We start from the raw sequence: 18,779 nt of genomic DNA, 5'->3' as shown, positions 1-18,779 counted from the left end.
ATAAAACAAAAATCACTTGAGAAAGACAAAACGTATCCATTTCTACAATTTTACTATTTTTCTCAGAAGACTCTTTAAAATTTTTTATAGACATACATTAAGAAATTAACAATCAAACAGATAAAAATTATTTAAAATTCCTTTCTTCAGCCAGACAAAACATGAGGTTAAAAAGATCACATTTTTCTCAGGTAGCCACTCCAAAGGCTTCTTGTACTGTTCTGGCTTTTATATTTATGAGATTGAAACTTTTTTTTAACTTTTTTATGCATATTCAGTCATGTAGAGGATTTCAGACAAGCAATACCATCATGCCCACTGCTTCAACTGTTTTCTTTCTATTTGAAAGTAAATTGGATTTCATGTCTGAATGTGAACATGTGGTTCATCATACTACATCTTAAACATTGCTGGTACCTCCACAATTAGGTGACAGTGCACAGAGTTATATGCCTCTCATCTAATGCATTTCATAATCCTCCTCAGTCACACATGGCAACTTGAAACTGAATATAAAGTTAAGCCTTATTTCTTCATTTATGATCATTTCTATTATCATATATGTCTACGAATAAAAAACAAAATTAGGGCACTGACCTAGATGTAACTATACATAAGTTAATGCCAATCATCAGAAAATGTACTTGTTAAAGACTTTTAAAAAGAAGCTTTATTTTTTTTAAGTTTTAAGCAAATGGTTACCTACAAATTAAATTCTGAATATCATATGGCTGAGACTTCTTGATTCCCATGCCAGGAACCTTTCTTGCCCCTAATGTCTCCTTCCTAGGCACAGTGAGCTCTCTGCTATCTCCTTGATGTGTTTAGCACCATGAGGTAATGGCTTTCTCGTTTTACACAGGGTTCTGCTTAGATTCAGGAAAGTATCCCAGTACAGGGAAGATGTTAACAACTCACAGAGCTGCTTTAAAGTCACGATTGTCACCCACACTCACTCCTAATGGCTTTCAATCTTGTTTTCATCACTTGTGGGTGGTGCAAAGACAGACTCAAATGCCAAAATACATGTGTTAAAGATGAGTTCTCCCTGTGTCACATGTTTGGCCTTATCCAGCTATCAGTCTGCAGTCTTATAAAGAAAGTCTAAGTCCTTAGAAGTTCAATTCTCTGCTCTTCCACAGACAAACTTCAGAATTTTCTCCAAGATTGCCTATCCTCACAGGTCCCTGTGTACTTAGTTCACACTGGTAATGCTGTCTTCAGAAGCTGAAGGACATCCTGAAATTTAGGAGGTGGGGCCCAAAGAAAGGCTGAGGTCTCTGTGAGGCCTCTTTCATAAGGGCACCAATCCCTATTATAAGGTCTTTGCCCTCATGATTTGATCATCTCCCGAAGGCCTCACCTCTCAATACCATTATTTTGGTGAATGGCAGAAATGGGGTCTGGTGAAGGAATTAATCAGTAAATGGATTTGGAGGGACGATACCAAATGGCCAATGTTCAGGTAGTCTCAGGTAGACTAGATAAGGAAGACAAACTTGACACTCAGATAAGGTAGACAGATAGTTTGAGAGAGTCTTAACAGCATTCAGGGACCTGGTTTCAGGTAGCACCCCTTTTGGGAAAGCTGTCCCTCACAGGTTTAGACAATCTCCAGTCATAGTAAAAGTCTCAGTCAGACCAGACTGGTACCCTGACTAACCAAACCAGCTTTCTCTTCCTTTAATGGTTTGAATACCCCAGGAGGCAACACCCCTCTGCCTTCATCTCCTCAGAGCAACCAGAGATCACCTGAGAACACACTGGAAAGCTCCTGGCAGAAATGAAGAAATGAAGAGAGACATGCTTCTCAATCTATGAGACGATTGAAATAATGAATCCCCAAAATGGATCTTTCCCCAGGAAACTCATGGTGAGAGCAAGAAAAGCCACTAATTAGAAGAGGAATTTGTAAGGCAGAGAGATTTCAAACAGTTCTAGCAACTTGTCACGTGACCTTCCAGGATGAGACTGAAACCAGTAAACGGTGGAGGTGTGAGGGACCATACTTCAACTGGGATTCATTAGGTATATGTATCTTGGCCCTCTATGTGTACTTTGATCCTGAATACAAACATGAGGGATTTGTTGGAGCTCTTTGTCTCTCTTCCCAATGTCTCCCTTTCTCTGATTTCCAGTACTGATTTGACTCTTTTTATTGGCTTTTGAGGATGGTGACCAGACCAAAATTGGGACAGAGGCTATGACTCCAAGTTTGAAAGAAGAAGACACAATTTTGGGTTACCTGTCACTCTAAATGAGCTGACCCCAGGTAGAGAGGAAAGATGGACGTTCCCAGCAGTTGTTGGAGTAATTTCCTCCAGAACCGTTTTTATTTCCCAGTCAACCTCCACTACTTTTTATCTCCATTTGGTGAAACTAAAAAAGCAACAATGGGGCTGTGTTTAGGATTTTAAAACAAGTCTGACCCTTGGTAGTCCCGTCTTGATCACTTCAGGCACTTCAAAGTGAACTTCAGGCTTTGCTTCCCTGCTTTTCTTTCGATCCTTTTGAGTATTTTGGGGTTCTTTTAAACTCTTTGGGGAGTTGCCATTTGGTGCTCTTCTGTTGAAAAGTGCTGGGGTACAAGAAAACAGAAACACAGTTGTGGCTGAGGCAGCAGCCTTCCCCCATCCGTGGAAAAAGACAGGTATTCTACTGAGACAGTGTCTGAGTCCCTCTCCACCATCCAGATGATAGGATCTCACTTCTGCTCCACCACCCCTTCCTTGCCTCATGTCTGTAGGGCCTCTGTCTACCCCTGTTCCTGGGGTTCATCTTGAAGACAGTTTCTGGTCAGCCAGCTAAAAGGTCCTGTTTGTTCCCGCGCTCCCTCTGCCTGGCCTGGTGATTAGCTGTAGGGCATTGTTTACCCCATCTTGGGTGTGGCAATTTCTCACCTGTGGGGGGGGGGGAGAATTCCTTGTGTAGCAGCTAGGTATTTAAGGATTTCCCCAAGGTTGAATAAACTGCGTTCAGCTGATCTCCTTTCGAATTACCCAGGTCTCTTGTGTGTTCTTCCAATCACCAGGCCCTTGCCTGGCTTGCGTAAGGTACAGTGGCACGCGAACTTTACTGAGAGGGTAACACAGAATGGGTGTTACACATGTCTGGGAATCAGAGAGTTTAGTCAAGGGTTTATGCTGTGAAACTTCCAAGATCCACAGAAAGCTATAAGCACCAACTCTCATATCACATAGGAAGTGTCTCAGAGAGAGCAAAGCCAATGGTAGTGTCCATAATTCATCTAAATCTTACTGTACCTTTAAAATCTAAAGGAAATCATTTTATTCCTAGAATTTCACATCAAGCCAAACTAGTCTTTAAGTGTGGATGTAGGTCAGGACACTGGTGATGTGGGGAGTAATCCAAGCATTTATTTCTCTTGTACACATTTTCAGGAAATAGTGCCAGTAGTGCACAGAAACCAATCAAAAAAGGAAAAGTCATCAGATAAAGGAAATAAAACATAAGCCAATGGAGGAGGTGTCTATAAGATAACACAAGTGACTAATTATGGATATGTTAATACTCATGCACTACTGTTAATTTGATTTGATTTATGTTCCTGTGGTAACAAGATGCAGGCATACACACCTTGTGTCACTATTTAATCATCAATGAAGTAATGAGAGCCGCGAACAATAAAATGTCTATCCCAACACTGGGACTGAGATTAAATAATAGAGTCTGAATTTTAACACTCAGAACCTGGCTTCAGAATTTTAACGACTGATGATATTTCTCTGCTCTGCACTAAACTGTTCTGATCAAAATTATTTGTCTTGATATAAAATTTGTCTCCTTCAAATTGGACCTGTATTTATTGAAGTCTGGAGGAAAGGATAATTCAGCTTTACAACTTACACAGTCATTATGGAGAAAGGACCAGTAGTCAAGTGTAAGGAAGACTCTGGTTGAGATACTTTGTGTGTAAAGTGAAAATCCTGAGAAGTCTAGATTCCTGGAATGCTAGAGACATTAAGCAGAAAGGAATAGGAACAGCATTTACATTCAAAGGTTAACACCCAGAAACTAAAATGTAGAGAAAGACCATTAATTTGTGGCTACATTTAATATCTTAAAACAATTCCAGCTTCTCTTCCAGGATTCATTCTACTTATATCATTCTCAGAATTTTTATTATTTTCTGTAATTCAAATTTTCTTTCTGTTATGTATTTATTATTGTTAATAATTTTCTTTTAGCCTTTACTCATCACAGAAACTGTCCTTCTATTGCCCATTTGGTATTTAAATTTTTATTACTTCTCATTTTGAAACCCAGATACTCATTTCCTGGTACTCTTTCCAAACATTAAAATTGTGAGGAATTCTTGGGTAGGAAGTGGTGCAATTCTGGGTTGTCTAAGGTGTGTATGCCAATGGAAGGATGGTGGCCAACATTACTCAGAGCAAGTCAAATATTTTCCAGAGTTAACACTTGATACTTTGGAACAACCCATAAATCAATGAAGCTGTTTTCCCATTCTGCTTGCTCAAGGACAGATACTCCATTCTGGCTCTTTATTACTTTCTAGCTAATTGTATTTTAACCAAAGAATGGTAAAGCAAAATTCATGATCTCCAGACTTTGCTAAACAATGCATTGTTTGCTCTCTTTCTAAAGTCTGATCTACAACTGTTGTATCAATGAAGCTGATCCTCTAATTAGGACCATAGAGCCAGCCACATGCATATGATAAACTAAGTAAGAATCTACAGTACAGTTTCTAGCCTAGACCTGGGCCAGTGGCAGGCCACAGCAGAGTAACTTGTGGTTCTGTTTGCTCCCCCTCCATAGAGAGCTACTCCCTACAGCCCAGTTCACCTCTCATACTCTTACTCTTCACAAAGCACAGTCTGTTGTCCTCATGGGAAAGATTATATACCTGTTTTAGGAATCCCCACACATAAATGCAAACCTGCTTGTAGGAATTAAGCTATTCTAAGCAAGCACTGTGTACCCCTCTTTGATAGCCAAACTATTGACCATGTACCCCAAGAAATTGGACAATTTCCTGGAACCTCATTATGGGAGAGGAAAAGGTTAAAGAAGCCTAGCTTCGGCCAGAAGGGGAACTGGTCTTCAGTTCTGAAAACATACCAGGCCACCACTTAGGAAAGACAGGAATCCGGTGATTAAAGGTAGGCCCTGATTACTTAGGTTCCAAATTGAATACTTCTGGCCCTTTATTTAAACCTAAACCACTTGTTAGGACCTGGAAGGTGGATTTGGGGTGGGAATTGGCTTATGAATGTCAAATGTCATAGCCTTCAGAGCCTGGGTTCTCACCTACTGATGACTCCAGTAACAAGAGGAGCCTTGCACTGTCAGGTCTTTGTCCAACTGTGTAGATAGGGACCCTCTTTCACAATCAAGCATCACACTAGATTCATTTCAGACCGTTTGGAGGAGCTGTATTTTGGATCAATGTGAAAGGAAGAAAAATCACTGTGGTCATCTCAAGAAACTCCAGAGTAAGCAGTAGAGGATGCAGAGTAAATCCGTGATGTGTTTGCGTGGGTTGGGAAAGCAAAGCCAGTGAATCTTCACTGATTCAAATTAGAAGGCAGAGTCTGAGAACAATCAGCCAATGTCTTTGTTTCCTGACTGATTACAACTTGAGCACGACTAAGAATGTGGTTAAAAAAGAGAGATAATTACCATCATTTTACACACACCCCATATTCTTTTTCACCCTCTCATCATTTTTATCTTGGATTTTCTGCTGCCTGATAGAATGAAAATCCTCTTTCCTCAAACTTCACACAAGGACTCAAAGGTGTATTACAGTTTCTTTGTAAAACAGTGATCGTGTTATGGAGCTTTCCTGAGAAAAAGATATTAACTAGTTCCTCATTGTCATCAAGTTCTAGTTCAGCAGGTCAATAGTGGCACACACCTTTAATCCCACCACTCTCGAGGCAGAACCAGGCAAATCTCTGTAAGTTCAAGGCCAGCCCAGTTTACAGAGTGAGTTCTAGGACATTCTCCAAAGCTATAGAGAGAAACCCCGTTTCAAAAAACAAAAAACAACCAAAAAAATTAAAAAGAAAAGAAATATTTCAATGTTCAAATTACTTAGCACTAATCCACACAATATGCCCTTTCTCTTCTCCAATTCATTGCTTCCTGCCTCCTTTTCACTATGACATAAATACCCTACGTGGAAGAAGCTGCGAAGAAAGCAAGTGTGGCCGGGTGGTGTTGGTGCACACCTTTAATCCCAACACTTGGGAGGCAGAGGCAAGCAGATCTCTGTGAGTTCAAGGCTACAATAGCTAGTTCCAGGGTAGGCTCCAAAGCAACAAACAAACAAAAAACAAAAAGCAACAACAACAACAACAAAAAAAGCAAGCAAGCATGATCAGGGTGTTTTATGGGAAATTCCCAAATAATCAATAAAATACTATGTTAAAAAAAAAGAAAAAAAGAAAGCAAGAGCAAAACGAAGGAAAACAGTGAGGCCTTGCACACGGTTCCAACTAATCGGCTTGCTGTGATGTGATGATCCTGTTCCCAGTACAACTCAAATCCCTGCATTTCTCTACATTCCCACCTTGGTCACAATGGAAAGCAATTTTAATTCACTCTATTCCTCTCGAAGACTTGGTGATTTTAGTCTCTAACAAAACGAACAAAACAAACTATTTTACAGACTGTTATGGTTGGTCTTAGTTGCCACTTTGACTGGATTGAGACATGGCTAGAGCTGTGTCTGTGGGGGGTGATTCAGGACAGAACTGATGAGTGACTATGGCTGAGGAAGACCCACTCTGAATGTGGGCAACACCTTCCAGTGTGGGCTGGTGGCCTGGATGAAAGCAAATCAAGAAGGGCAGCAGAGTGAACAAGCCTCTTCCTTTTCTGATGTCTTCATGAAGCTGCCATCACTTGCTGACATTAACTCCAGCTTCTTCAGCCTTTAAACTTAGGGTCTTGTGTTCAGGCCTTCAGAAAAGGCTTATCACAGTCACCAAAGACCTGAAGGAAACTACGAATCATCAATTTATTTAAGGATATAAAATAATATAGTGTAAGCTGGGTGTGGTTGCTCAGATCTGTAAGCCCAGAAGTTTGAGAGGTTGAAGCCAAGAGGATCTTATGTCTAAAGCCTGCCTGACCTACAGAATAAATTCAAGGTTATTCTGGTCAACTTTGTGAGACCATTTCTCAAAATAAAATTAAAAAAAAATTGAGAGATGAGAATCAAAGTTTTTGTCGTACACATTCTTCTTCCCTGGCAGGCTCTTTGCTATTCTTGGCATGGTATTCCTTAAATAACACTTCTTGTTTTGAAAGATCCTGCTGTGTTTTGCTTGTTTTGCAACGCAAAACACCATAGTAATAGTCTTTTTGTTTTTTGTTTTTTTTTTTTAAATATTTATTTATTTATTTATTATGTATACAATCTTCTGTTCACATGTAGGCCTGAAGGCCAGAAGAGGGCACCAGACCTCATTACAGATGGTTGTGAGCCACCATGTGGTTGCTGGGAAATGAACCCAGGACCTTTGGAAGAGCAGGCAGTGCTCTTAACCTCTGAGTCTTCTCTCCAGCCCAGTAATAGTCTTTCTAGGGAGGAGAAAGCACAACATTATCAATGGGAATAAAATAAAAAATAAAAATAAAAAACCACACACAGGAACAGGATGTGTAGTTGCTTGGGGCTGCAGGATAGAAAGTTACCCAAAGGTTTTCATTTCCTTCTGAACCAAGACAACAGCCTACCTAGAATTAGTAGATTGATTGTGGGGCATGGGAAATACAAGAGACAATGATATTTGAATATGTATCAAGAGGAATACAGAAGTTACTATAAAAAATGGCATTAATGCTAGATGGCCCAGGAGGTATTTAAGACTGTGAACTTTGCTTTGATGAGTGGGGCTGTAAGATCTTTTTCCAGCATTGTTCAGCAATGTAGGCATTGGGAAGAAATCATGTAATTTCATTGAACCAAGACTTAAGTTTTTAAAATTGGTATGAAACTAATTAAAAGAAATTAAGATCTTGAAACACTGATGAAAATGACTGAGGTGATTGGCATATGCCTTAGGTTGAACAGTAAAATGAATTGCAGAAATTTTAATGTCAGCCAACCTCTTAATGTGTTTAAATCTGTATTATATTGAGCAATGAAAAACCAAGGATATTGAGTGGAGCATAGTGGTATACTTCTGCAATCCCAGCACTTAATCCTGGCTCTTCAGAGGCAGAGTTCAGCAGGAAATTGGCCTGCATAGGAACTTTGAGACTGCCCTAGATTACACAGCAAAGTACCACCTCAAAAGAAGAGATGAAAAAAAAAGGAAAGAAAGTGAATATTTTGTGGAATGCATGAAAATTGGGTGGCTTGCCTGGTGGTTTTGGGTAAAAGAAGGTCCCCTTTGGTGCTACTAACAAGTTACACATGTCAACAGCTTTTCCAGGCACTCTGATTAGTGATTGAGGAGTTCTGATCACTAGCAGGTTACACTCATATACCATGCTTTTCCCTCCAGGCTTCAGTGACCATTGCAAGAATGTATTTAATGAGGTGCAGCATGAATCAGTGCTTCCCTGGGTCTGATCTTCTCCCCCAGAGAACCCCAGCTCATCACTACAAAACAGGCAGGTTTTTCAAATACCCATCTGCAGAGCATGTTACAAAGAATAACTTAGATTTTTGGCTGTTTATCTCAATCAAGGCATGTTTATTGATAAAACAAAATCACTTTAGGTATGACTTTACAATAACATAGCAGACAAGCAAAAGGACAAACCAGAATGTAAAACTCAATGGAGTCACCGCAGGCTGCTGAAGAGCAAATGACAACAGAAAGAATAGTAAGAAGTAACTAACACACACATACTCTACAAATCATGCCTTGGGTATTTGTGTTCTTGGTTGTGTACAATGTTGTCTAATTTAGAGATGAGAAAAATCCATCTTCCAAGATTTCAGTAACTTTCCCAGGTAGTTTTTTCCAGGGTACATTTCACTTTTCTGATTGTGATGACAGTATTTTAGAAGGTAGTATTTGGCCAACATTGCCTGGCACTACTCACTCATCAAGGTGGTACTGTGGAAGGTTCTAGGCTTAGGGTAGCATTTAAGTATTTGGAGCACTGGAGAGGTGCAGAGGAACTCAATGGAGGAAATGCATTCTGGGCTACAGCTCCACTAGATGGCAGCAAGGCCCATTAGGAGTCACTCTAAACTTAAATCTTAAAACAGGAAAAAGCAAAGCAATGCTTTTTTTCTTAGTCTAAAAGGAAGTGCAAGTCTCTCTCTCTCTCTCTCTCTCTCTCTCTCTCTCTCTCTCTCTCTCTCTCTCTCTGCATGTGTGCATGCATATGTTTGCAGGACAAGGCTCTGAAGAGTTTCTAGGACCATTTCTGTTCTCTATACCCATATGTCACACTTGTGTATAGGACCAAAGAGATAGAAAGGTTTTGACATGTGGCACAGGCTATTCTATAATCTCTCCTCTTATTAGCACCCCCAGCCCTGCAATCTACAAAGTCCAGGTGGCCATTGTTGTTCAGTATAATGGTGGTCATTCCCTTGAAGGAAAGATGCATGTGTTTGGTACACTGATATCAATGACTGTGCCTGCATTGTGTTTCCCTTCAACGTTACTGCAGTCAAGCAGAGAGAAGAGCAATTTGCAGTATTATTTGGTTGAAGGAACTGTACATGAATGCCATAGTTGAAGGATTTCCAGATACCTTAATGTTCCCCTGCTTTGGTGGTAATCTACATAGCTAGAGGTGAGATGCAAACTTTGACCATTGGATAAGGAGTTAGAATTCCAATTAGAAAATTGTGTCTCAGAAAAGTATATTGTAAATAAAGAGTGGGAACCTATCTTGTGAACAGAACAATGTCTAGATGATATCCTAAACCTTTCTGGGTGGTACAAGAGAAGGCATTCTATATATCTTTCTCAACTCCAGGATGTCTTAGATATTAGAAATACCATCAATGTGCCCATCAGTGTGATGGGAGTTCCAGCTGAGGAGAGTCCTTCCCTGGGGGAGGCAGCTGCTTTTCCTCTGGCACTGAGGGTAGGTCAGGAGCTTTCGGCCCGCACCTTGCCACTGTGAAGCGGCTCATGCCAAGAGCTTCCTCGTAGCCTGGGAGTGTGTCAATGGAGGGGGGCAGCTGGCCCAGGGAGCTGTGTGCATGAGTCACCGCCAGTATTCTCCGAGCTGCAGGGCCAAACACAGACTGAAGTGCTGTGAGGGAAGAAGACAATCTATATAGAGATGATGACATACAAAGGTAATGTCCTTAGACACGGGGGATTTACATCAGACCTAACTTTTCTTTGTCTTTAACCTATTTCCAAACTCATTGTCACAACATTGGACAAAGATTACAAAAATTCCTTCAAAGATTCTTTATGACTAACTTTATACCCTGCAGGAGAGCCTTCTTTCTTACTATCTGAATAATCTGAGTTGCATTTTTATCATTCATCCCTTTTTTCAGGTTTTGGCTGTTTTGCTATGCTAGGAAACAAGGCCACATCCTCACACAAGCTAAGCAGCACTATTCTCTTGAGTTCCACCCAGCTCCACCTTCAGATTTAGATCCCTTTGTACTAGCCTCCCAATACTACAATCTCAATTTTTTTCTTTTTCCTTTTCTTTTTTCTTTCATTCTTTCTTTCTTTCTTCCTTTCTTTTTTTTCTTTTCTTTTCTTTTCTTTTTTTTTTTTTTTGAGACAGGGTTTCTTCATGAAATTCTGGCTATTCTGGAACTAGTTCTGTAGACCAGGTTGGTCTAGAACTCAGAGGTCTCCCAAGTGCTGTAATTAAAGGTGTGAACCACCACCGCAGGGCACAAAAACCTCTTTCCAATACTTATTCCTGCCATATTTGTCAATTTTTAGTTACAGGTTATGTTGCCCTTATGATAAGTGCCACAGTGTCTTATCCTCTGTCGTTCAATCTTGACTTTGCTCTTCACTTTTAGGGAAGAATAATTTCATAAAGAACAGACCAAGTAATGCAGGTCTGTAACCACAACTGTTTGAGAGGCTGAGTCAGGAGGATTATATCTTAAGACCTGCCTGACCTACAGTTGAATTCAAGGATAACCTGGTCAATTTACCAGTCCTATTTCTTGAAATAAAAACAATCTAAGAGTCTGGGAGCTCACATAAGTAACATACTTTTCCAGTCTGTGTGCAATCCTGGCTTCTACTCCCAGCCTCACAAAAAATATAAGAAAAGCAAAGAAAGAGAATGCAGCCAGGTGATGGTACACACTTGAATGTCAACATTCCTGAGGAGAAGGGGGGGAAAGTAGGAGAATCAGAAGTCAGTCTTGGTTATATGAGACTCTATTGGGAAAGAAAGAGAGGAAGAAGAGAGAGAGAGAGTGAGACAGAGACAGAGAGAGAGGGAGGGAGTGAAGGGAAGGATGGAGGGATGGAGGAGAGGAGAAGAGAGAAAGAGAGGGAGGGAGGGAGGAAGGCAGGCAGAGGACAAGAGAGGGAGGAAGGGAGGGAGGGAGGAAGGCAGGCAGAGGACAAGGGAGGGAGGAAGGGAGGGAACAATAAATGAAGGAAGGTGAACCTTGGCTCTAACATTTTACTTTGTTCATCAATTTATTAGCAGACAAAAAAAAAAAAAAACTTGATAATACAGGCATCAGTGATAGCCCAGGTCACACAATGTGTTTCTGGCAATTAAAATTACTCTGAATTCCCAAACACACAATGCTAGCTGGCAGTTCTCCCTACACCTCCATACCTTTAGTACTTCTTTGAACCTGAGCCCCTTTTCTTGGTTATCTAAGTTGAGTGCACTCACATGTGATGGTACTCTGGAGAGTGCTGTCATGGTCAAAAGCAATGACGGTCACTTCATAGGGTGGTGGGGCCCCATCTTCCCCATTTTCCGGACGGCTTAGACAGCAGCGGAAGCATACTGAAGTCAGGCCGCACAGGAGAAGCAACTCACCAACTACCACCAGCAACCTGCAAGAGTCCACCTGTTAAGTCCAAGCTGTAAAGGGCTTCTTTTCTGGCTCTGACATAACTACCCCTTAATGTATGATCTTGATCGCTATTCAATTTTTATATGGCTTTAATCTTCTGATTTCATTTTGCATATATCAGTCATTAATTTTCAGCAAGACTGTCAGTCATGAGGGCAAACAGTACTGAAGATAGTTTGAAGTAGCTGCTTCTCACTCCACTGTGCAAAAGTATTTCTTAAGCACATGCTGGTGGAAAGACACTATAACCCCTCAATGTTGATGAAGAGAGTATATTGAAATAGGAAATCATGCTGTATTCTCATATAGGTTAGAGATGAACTAAGAAAGCTATATTGTGAAATACAGCTACACTTTTACTTGTACTAATAGTTGGCATATAAAAAACTGAAAAAAAAATGCACCTGAAAAAGGAAGTCTCTTTGAGGGTATTATATAGCTCAAACTTACCATATATACCAGAGATGCACCCAGTCAGTGGACAAACAACTGTGGAGAAAGAATGAAGTTTATTATATTAAAAATCAATAGTGTGAGCTGAAATGATCATGTTGTTACATTTAATACTATGCTATAATCAAAAACATCAAGGCAAGTTTCTTCTTCTTCTTCTTCTTCTTCTTCTTCTTCTTCTTCTTCTTCTTCTTCTTCTTCTTCTTCTTCTTCTTCTTCTCCTTCTTTTTCACAATGATTCACTTTGTAGCTTTGGGTGATCTGAAACTCACTTTGTAGATCAGACTGACCTGGAATTCACAGAGACCCTCCTGCCTTTCCTTCCCCATTGCTGGGATTAAAAGTATGTGCCACCATGCTCAGCTAAGACAAACTTTTTTAAAAGTCCAATGTAACTAGTTGAATAGAGTTTTGTATAAAAAAGTGGCATTGCTGTGCAAATCATTTTCTGGTCCTTAAATACTACGTTAAAAAGAGTGGCTATGAAAAGAATTAAGGAGCCTGAAAAAGGAAAAGAAGAAAAGAGAAAAAATTATAACAAATTTTGTTTGAAAAATGGCATGATGAAACCTAATTCTTTCTAAACTTACATAAAGGAAAGGGAATAGAAAATGTCCACATGGCTACTGTGAGCAGCTCTGTTGGAAATTGTCAAGAATGAATTTGGCATACACATTTTTAAGAAGTAACTTGGAAAACAGACAGGAACATTAAATTCATATGAACATGCGGCCAATGAAATGTACACACCAGGAAAATGTCAGTTGAAGGCATGAAAGAGGTCACATTTGTAATTTATATTTCACAAGTTCTTGCAACATCCTACCCCTATGAAGGGCCTACCCTTTCACATCTAAGGTCAGATGGGCACATGCACTGAGATGAAACAGGAAGGGAGACAAGGCACAGGCCGGATTCACACAAGGAGAGCTAACTAGCTTGGGCGGTTGTAAACTTTCTCTGTAGGGATGACAAGGAGGACAGTGTGGGAGAGACTAAAATCAAGAGTCAGAGGAACATGTGTATCTTTAAAGATGTAGCAGTTTTGTCATTAAAATAATAATTTAAAGAAACACTGTCTACTAAATGTGTATTGAGATCTATTCTTGTATTCCATTTTTGGCCACAGTTCCATAGAAAATGCAGCTTGTGCTTCCCCTGGAATAGTGTATCATCTTGCTCCTCACACTCATTATTTGTTCAAACCTTTCACTTTTATGTTAGACTCCACATAGTGGCAGACGTTCAGATCCTCAAATGTCTCATAGCCAATAACAAATATACACATGTCAAGTCATCATGGTGATCCTTATGCCTCATATCCCTTGCATCTGAGAGAGTTGGCTTCAGGGAAATGGTTCTACAGTGAATGTGTGTTTTTCCTTAGATGAAAAGGATTGTTACATCCGGCCTCATTTGAAGCTAAGGATTAGAAGTGGATCTGCTACTATGGGAATCACCCTGAGATAAGGCAGTGACTGGCTGTTGAACCCAGTCTGCCCTGATGAATCACTGGAAAGCACAGCTAAGGAAGCCATTTGCAGGTCTCCTTGACTACGTGTATCTAAACTACTTGTGCTACGCTGATGGGAAGACAGTCTCACAAAAAAGTGCTATTGGCCGGGTTATTCTGAGTACTTCGGATGACATACATGTCTGTGCGGGTGGGTGGTGCCCACTTAAGTAGAAGAGGAAGTCAGAGCTATGTACTGACGTTTTAGCCTATGTTTGGGTGTTGGTGCTTTGTCTGTCTTTCTTTGCTCTCAGCTTGAACTTTCAGACACTTACTGTTCAGCGTTGACACAATTCTCCTCACATCTGGCTCCAGAAAGCTGTGGGAAAGAAATAATCACAGACAGGAAAATGGTCACATCTGCAGCCTTCAGCAGCCTGTCAATCATCTCTTAGGCCTGTGCTGTCTCAGACCTAGTTGTAAAGACAAGGACATTGCCATAGGGTTGGTCTGCAATAGCTTGTGACATTGTTCATTCATTTGCCTATGGCTACTTCTCACAAGTCACAAGCTCTTTGTGAGGGCAGGGATCTTATATGTGGTTTGGATAGTGGCTGAGCATCACTACCTTTGGGAATGATGGACAACCCCTCTTTCAGTTTGTCACCCTAGAAATCTCCTGACCCATCCCCTAGGTCATTGTGATTGTCTTTCTTGTCCTTGCCCGGTTGGAACTTGGGAACAGTTTTTAATATATCAGTAACTCATCACACAAGAAGAACAATAGAGGGACAAGATGTTACAAAGAAAGAAGGGGAATGATGAGAAGAAAAAGAGGAAGCCAAGAGAACATACAAGAAAAAAAATGTACTTTCATGTATCAGTTAAGTTGTGTGGGAAGTCAAGCAGACAGGCTGCTTCCTGCATAGGAATGTGACCCAGCTTAGTTTCTGCACTGTTTCTGTCCCTGCTAGACTTCCTACTGTGTGAACTTGGCCCTGGTGTTTATCCAGAAACTCCTTCTATCTAGCCTTTTCTCAGCAAATGGATGACTCACGGGCTTCTCTTTCACCATGGGGGTAAAATAAAGTGTTTAAAATATTAAAATAGTATTAAAGAGTCTGGGGCTAATGAGATGGTTCAATGGGTAAGCAAGAGGAACTCAGTTTGAATCTTACCAGCCTTGTTAAAGCAGGATGTAGCAGCATGTACCGTCTCTGACTGCCCTAACTTCTCTTCTGTCACTCTTTCCATGGACATTGTTCATTCTCCCCCCTCCCACCTCTCTCTCTCTCTCTCTCTCTCTCTCTCTCTCTCTCTCTCTCTCTCTCTCTCTCTCTCTCTCTCTCTCCCACACACACACACACAAACAAGACTCCTCAGTACTAAGGGACCAATGTGTGATACTCTTTCCTCACTTCATCTGTTTATTATCCCATCCATCTCCTCTCAGAGTCAGTATATCTAATAATAATAATAATAATAATAATAATAATAATAATAAAAAATAAATAAACAAAAGAAAGGTTCTTCTCACCTTTTCACAGCTGAACTCACCTGGATGAAGTAAACCAGGACAGAGGTCATCACCACTCGGGTGCGGACTGCCATGAGACTGAACACCTGGTCCAGAAGCGTCATGCTGGGTGCATCTGCTGTATTCTATCCATGCTCAGTGCCATGTGGATCTTCGTGGTCCAGAATTCCTAAAGAGAGAACTTTTCTCAGCAATAAATCAATATCCCTCTCCCTCTATTCCTCTTGCCTTCAAATTCCAGGATTTCACTCTCCTTTTCCCTTTTAGTTTCCTCCGTTTTCTCTATTTTTCTTCACATGGTCTCCCCATTTGTTTCTTCTTCCTTTCCTTTTGGTTATCAAGCCTTTCTATGTATTTAATCTTTCCCCCTCTGCCCCTAACGGAAAGGCATTGAAGGATACATTTGTCCTCTGAATTAGACTTTTTTCCAGTCCATAATGAGAAACTTAGGTTTGAAATAGGTCAAAGGCAGATTGCGAGTGACCAGATGCGTTCTTGTGTTCATCAGGAAACTGGTTGCAGTCTTGGCTCCTGGATGACCGCTAAAGTCTGAAAGTCATGCTGCCAGTTTACCTCCGCCCCCTCTCCGTGTGATTGGCATCCCCCTCCTTGGTCCTTGAAAACTCCCTCACTATGTTGATCATCAACCCTGCTAGTTCTGGGTCATTTATTGCAACCACTCAGCAGGACTGAGGGATTCCAAATGAGCCAGAAAGCCTTCCCATCATTAGAGTAAGAAATGGGTTTTAAAACTAGACTCTCTGGTGCTTTCAATCTTCCCAGTCCCCACTCTACATCAGTTTCAATCCCATTTAAACAATCTGGACATACAGGCATCGAATATAAAACTGATTTCCAAGCAAACCCCCTCTGTTTCTGTTTTTTGTGATACCCACCCCTCTCAAAGCAGTACTGTGATGTTGTCCCTTGAGAACCAGCCACAGTACTTACAGCTGCGGTTTCATCTACTCAGGAGGCTGAAGGCAAGGGGATCATTTGAGTCTAGTTCAGTAACATGAGGCTTTCCTAGGAAACAGTAAGACTTCTATCTCAAAAAAACATATTATCCACAATAAAATAACGCTTAAAGTCATGTTTAAAAATAAGTGCACCACAATGGAAAAGATAGAAAATGGTTATAAAGAACATTCTTATATGGAAACAGTGAATATCACGTGAATGCCTGACATTTAAGCAGGAATTCTTAAGCAGTGCAAAGTGCTAAGTAAGAACATTCAGGGTTAATTTACAGTGATATGTCCATTTCAAAAGACTGAACAAAACCACATCTCAACTGTTTTCTAATTCATGAGGGGAGGCTGCAGGGTGGCATCCTGTTGAAGGGAGGCTGGTGGGGGGGGTGGGCTCCTTCACACTCAGAGCCTCACAAACCCTATGATCACACTGTGACTATGTGATGCAGGAATGTAGAATTTAAAGTTTCCTTTTCACTGCTAAGGAAAGCAAACAGCGAGGGAACTCCCTGGTACAATGTTGGTCTTCCCAAGTCTATTTGTCTATTTTTAAAACATAGGCTATTGAGTGAAAAGTGTGTTCCAGATTTCCACGGAAGTTTCTGTGAGATGGAAGGACTTTTGTAGGGACCGGAGAGTTAGGCATTAGTTACAACCTTTTACTAGGCCTGGCCCTAGTGCTCCTAGTCATACAGTAGGGAGCACAATGGATGTTCATTAGACTTGCATTTGCTTTTGTTTAATAGAGAAAGGACAATCCGGGACAAGGAAGCCTCTTGTGTAGAATATTTCTGTTCAGACACCATGTAGTGGAAAAACCCCACGGATCCCTCCCTTTTCCTCTTCTTCTGGGAAAAAGCATAAACAACCATGGCTAAAAGCATAGCTCAGGGGGTTGAGGCAGCTGCTTGTTTAACCCCTTGTTAGCTGTTGGATTATGGACAAGGCCTTCCATTCTCTGTCAACTCAGTTTGATTTGATACAAAAAGTAATTTAGTTCTCAGCACCCACATAGTAGCTCATGAACTGGAGTGGCTCCAGTTCCAGAAGGCTCTGACACTTTCTTTCCTTCTTGGGGACCAGGCAGGTATGCAGTGAGTATATATACACAAAGGCAAAATACTCATAAAGATAAACTAAAAAAAAATGAATGTTTATGATGCATACCACAGCTCTGGTAGCAAGCATTTGATATTAGTTAAGTTGTTTTTAATTTAGCTCTATTTTATATGGTTCTTTCCAGTATGCTGGATCCACCATTCCTATCCCATTTTTCTACCAGCCCTCTCTAGATTACACTATTCCTTTCCTTGAACAGTTCCCATGGTTAACCCTACCATTATGTCTACCCATACTAGCCTTCACCTGAATAAACAGGTTTCCCAATTACTTCGACTTTCTCCCGGTGGCAATTTCTGACCACATGATTGTAATCATCTTTCTTGCCCCCAAGCTTCTTAACAGGCCTGAACAAAACAGGCTTCTGTTAATGACTGCCTTGTTTTTCTTTTTCAGAATTACTGGTACCATTTTTTTCCTATCCCCCAAGGAGATAAAACTTAATTCATTTATTTTAATGTGTCATGCCCTGTGACACATTAGAATCACATCCTTTAAGTGCGAAACAATGGTAAAGGAAAGACCAGTCAGAGAAGAAAACTGAAGGTCTCCATGGCACAAGGATGGGGGTGGGCATGGAGCTAGGGAAGATGGAAATATTCTTATTACCAACCTACATTTCCCCATCCCATTAAGCTTGTGAATCATTACCTTATACTCATGTTATAAAGAGCTAGGAACAGGGCCAGTGGGAGGTACCCATACACAGACCTCTTCACCTGTGCTTCAGGGAATTGTTATACAACCACTCTAACAAGTGTAGCCAAATAATTACTAACCTGTGGTTCCTTTGATTATTTTCCTTTGACCTTGGCTGTCAGGGGCACCCTCCATGCTCTTCTTTCTTTCCAGGCCTCAATTAAACAGAGGCCAGGACTATGGGTACTTAGACACACTAACATCAATATGCATACGGCTGAGCAGTGGTTTGGCCCACAAACATGATTTCAAGAATAGAGAAGGAGGCAGAAGTCAGTTTCATCCTAAACCTCCTGGGTGTTTCACTAGGAAGTGTCTCTGCTTTAGGAGCCAAGATCACAGCATAGATACTGAATTCCAACCTCAGAGGCACTGAAAATTAGTGACAGGATTAAATTGAAAGTGTTTCCACCCTTGAGACAAAGATTCATGTCTGACCTCAAACTTTTTTTTTTTTTAATTTATTTATTTATTAAAGATTTCTGTCTCTTCCCCACCGCCGCCTCCCCTTTCCCTCCCCCTCCCCCAACCAAGTCCCCCTCCCTC

General features: G+C 40.8%; 1 protein-coding gene across 6 annotated transcripts in view; it reads right to left on the bottom strand.

Annotated features, from left to right (window-relative positions):
* Positions 1-8,678: 8,678 nt before the first annotated feature.
* Positions 8,679-18,779, bottom strand: part of Tmem52b (transmembrane protein 52B) — a 25,869-nt gene continuing 15,768 nt past the window's right edge. For 2 of the 6 annotated variants that reach the window (XM_050130193.1, XM_050130190.1), the window contains exons 2-7: positions 16,338-16,418; positions 15,462-15,610; positions 14,240-14,283; positions 12,449-12,487; positions 11,812-11,978; positions 8,679-10,227 (exon numbers count right to left, since the gene is read on the bottom strand). In XM_050130193.1, the coding sequence (XP_049986150.1) occupies positions 9,983-10,227; positions 11,812-11,978; positions 12,449-12,487; positions 14,240-14,283; positions 15,462-15,545 (579 nt within the window). In that variant the 5' untranslated portion in view covers positions 15,546-15,610; positions 16,338-16,418 and the 3' untranslated portion in view covers positions 8,679-9,982. Of the gene's footprint in view, positions 10,228-11,811; positions 11,979-12,448; positions 12,488-14,239; positions 14,284-15,461; positions 15,611-16,337; positions 16,468-18,779 lie in introns of all 6 variants that reach the window. The other 4 variants (XM_050130192.1, XM_050130191.1, XM_050130188.1 and 1 more) reach the window with 2 other exon arrangements.

The sequence above is a fragment of the Alexandromys fortis genome, unplaced genomic scaffold (genome assembly GCF_014885135.2).
Source record: "Alexandromys fortis isolate MF-2015 unplaced genomic scaffold, M_Fortis_MF-2015_v1.1 scaffold_307, whole genome shotgun sequence".
NCBI lineage: Eukaryota > Metazoa > Chordata > Mammalia > Rodentia > Cricetidae > Alexandromys > Alexandromys fortis.
Note: the sequence above shows the minus strand (reverse complement) of the source record. Positions and strands in the feature narration are given on the sequence as shown.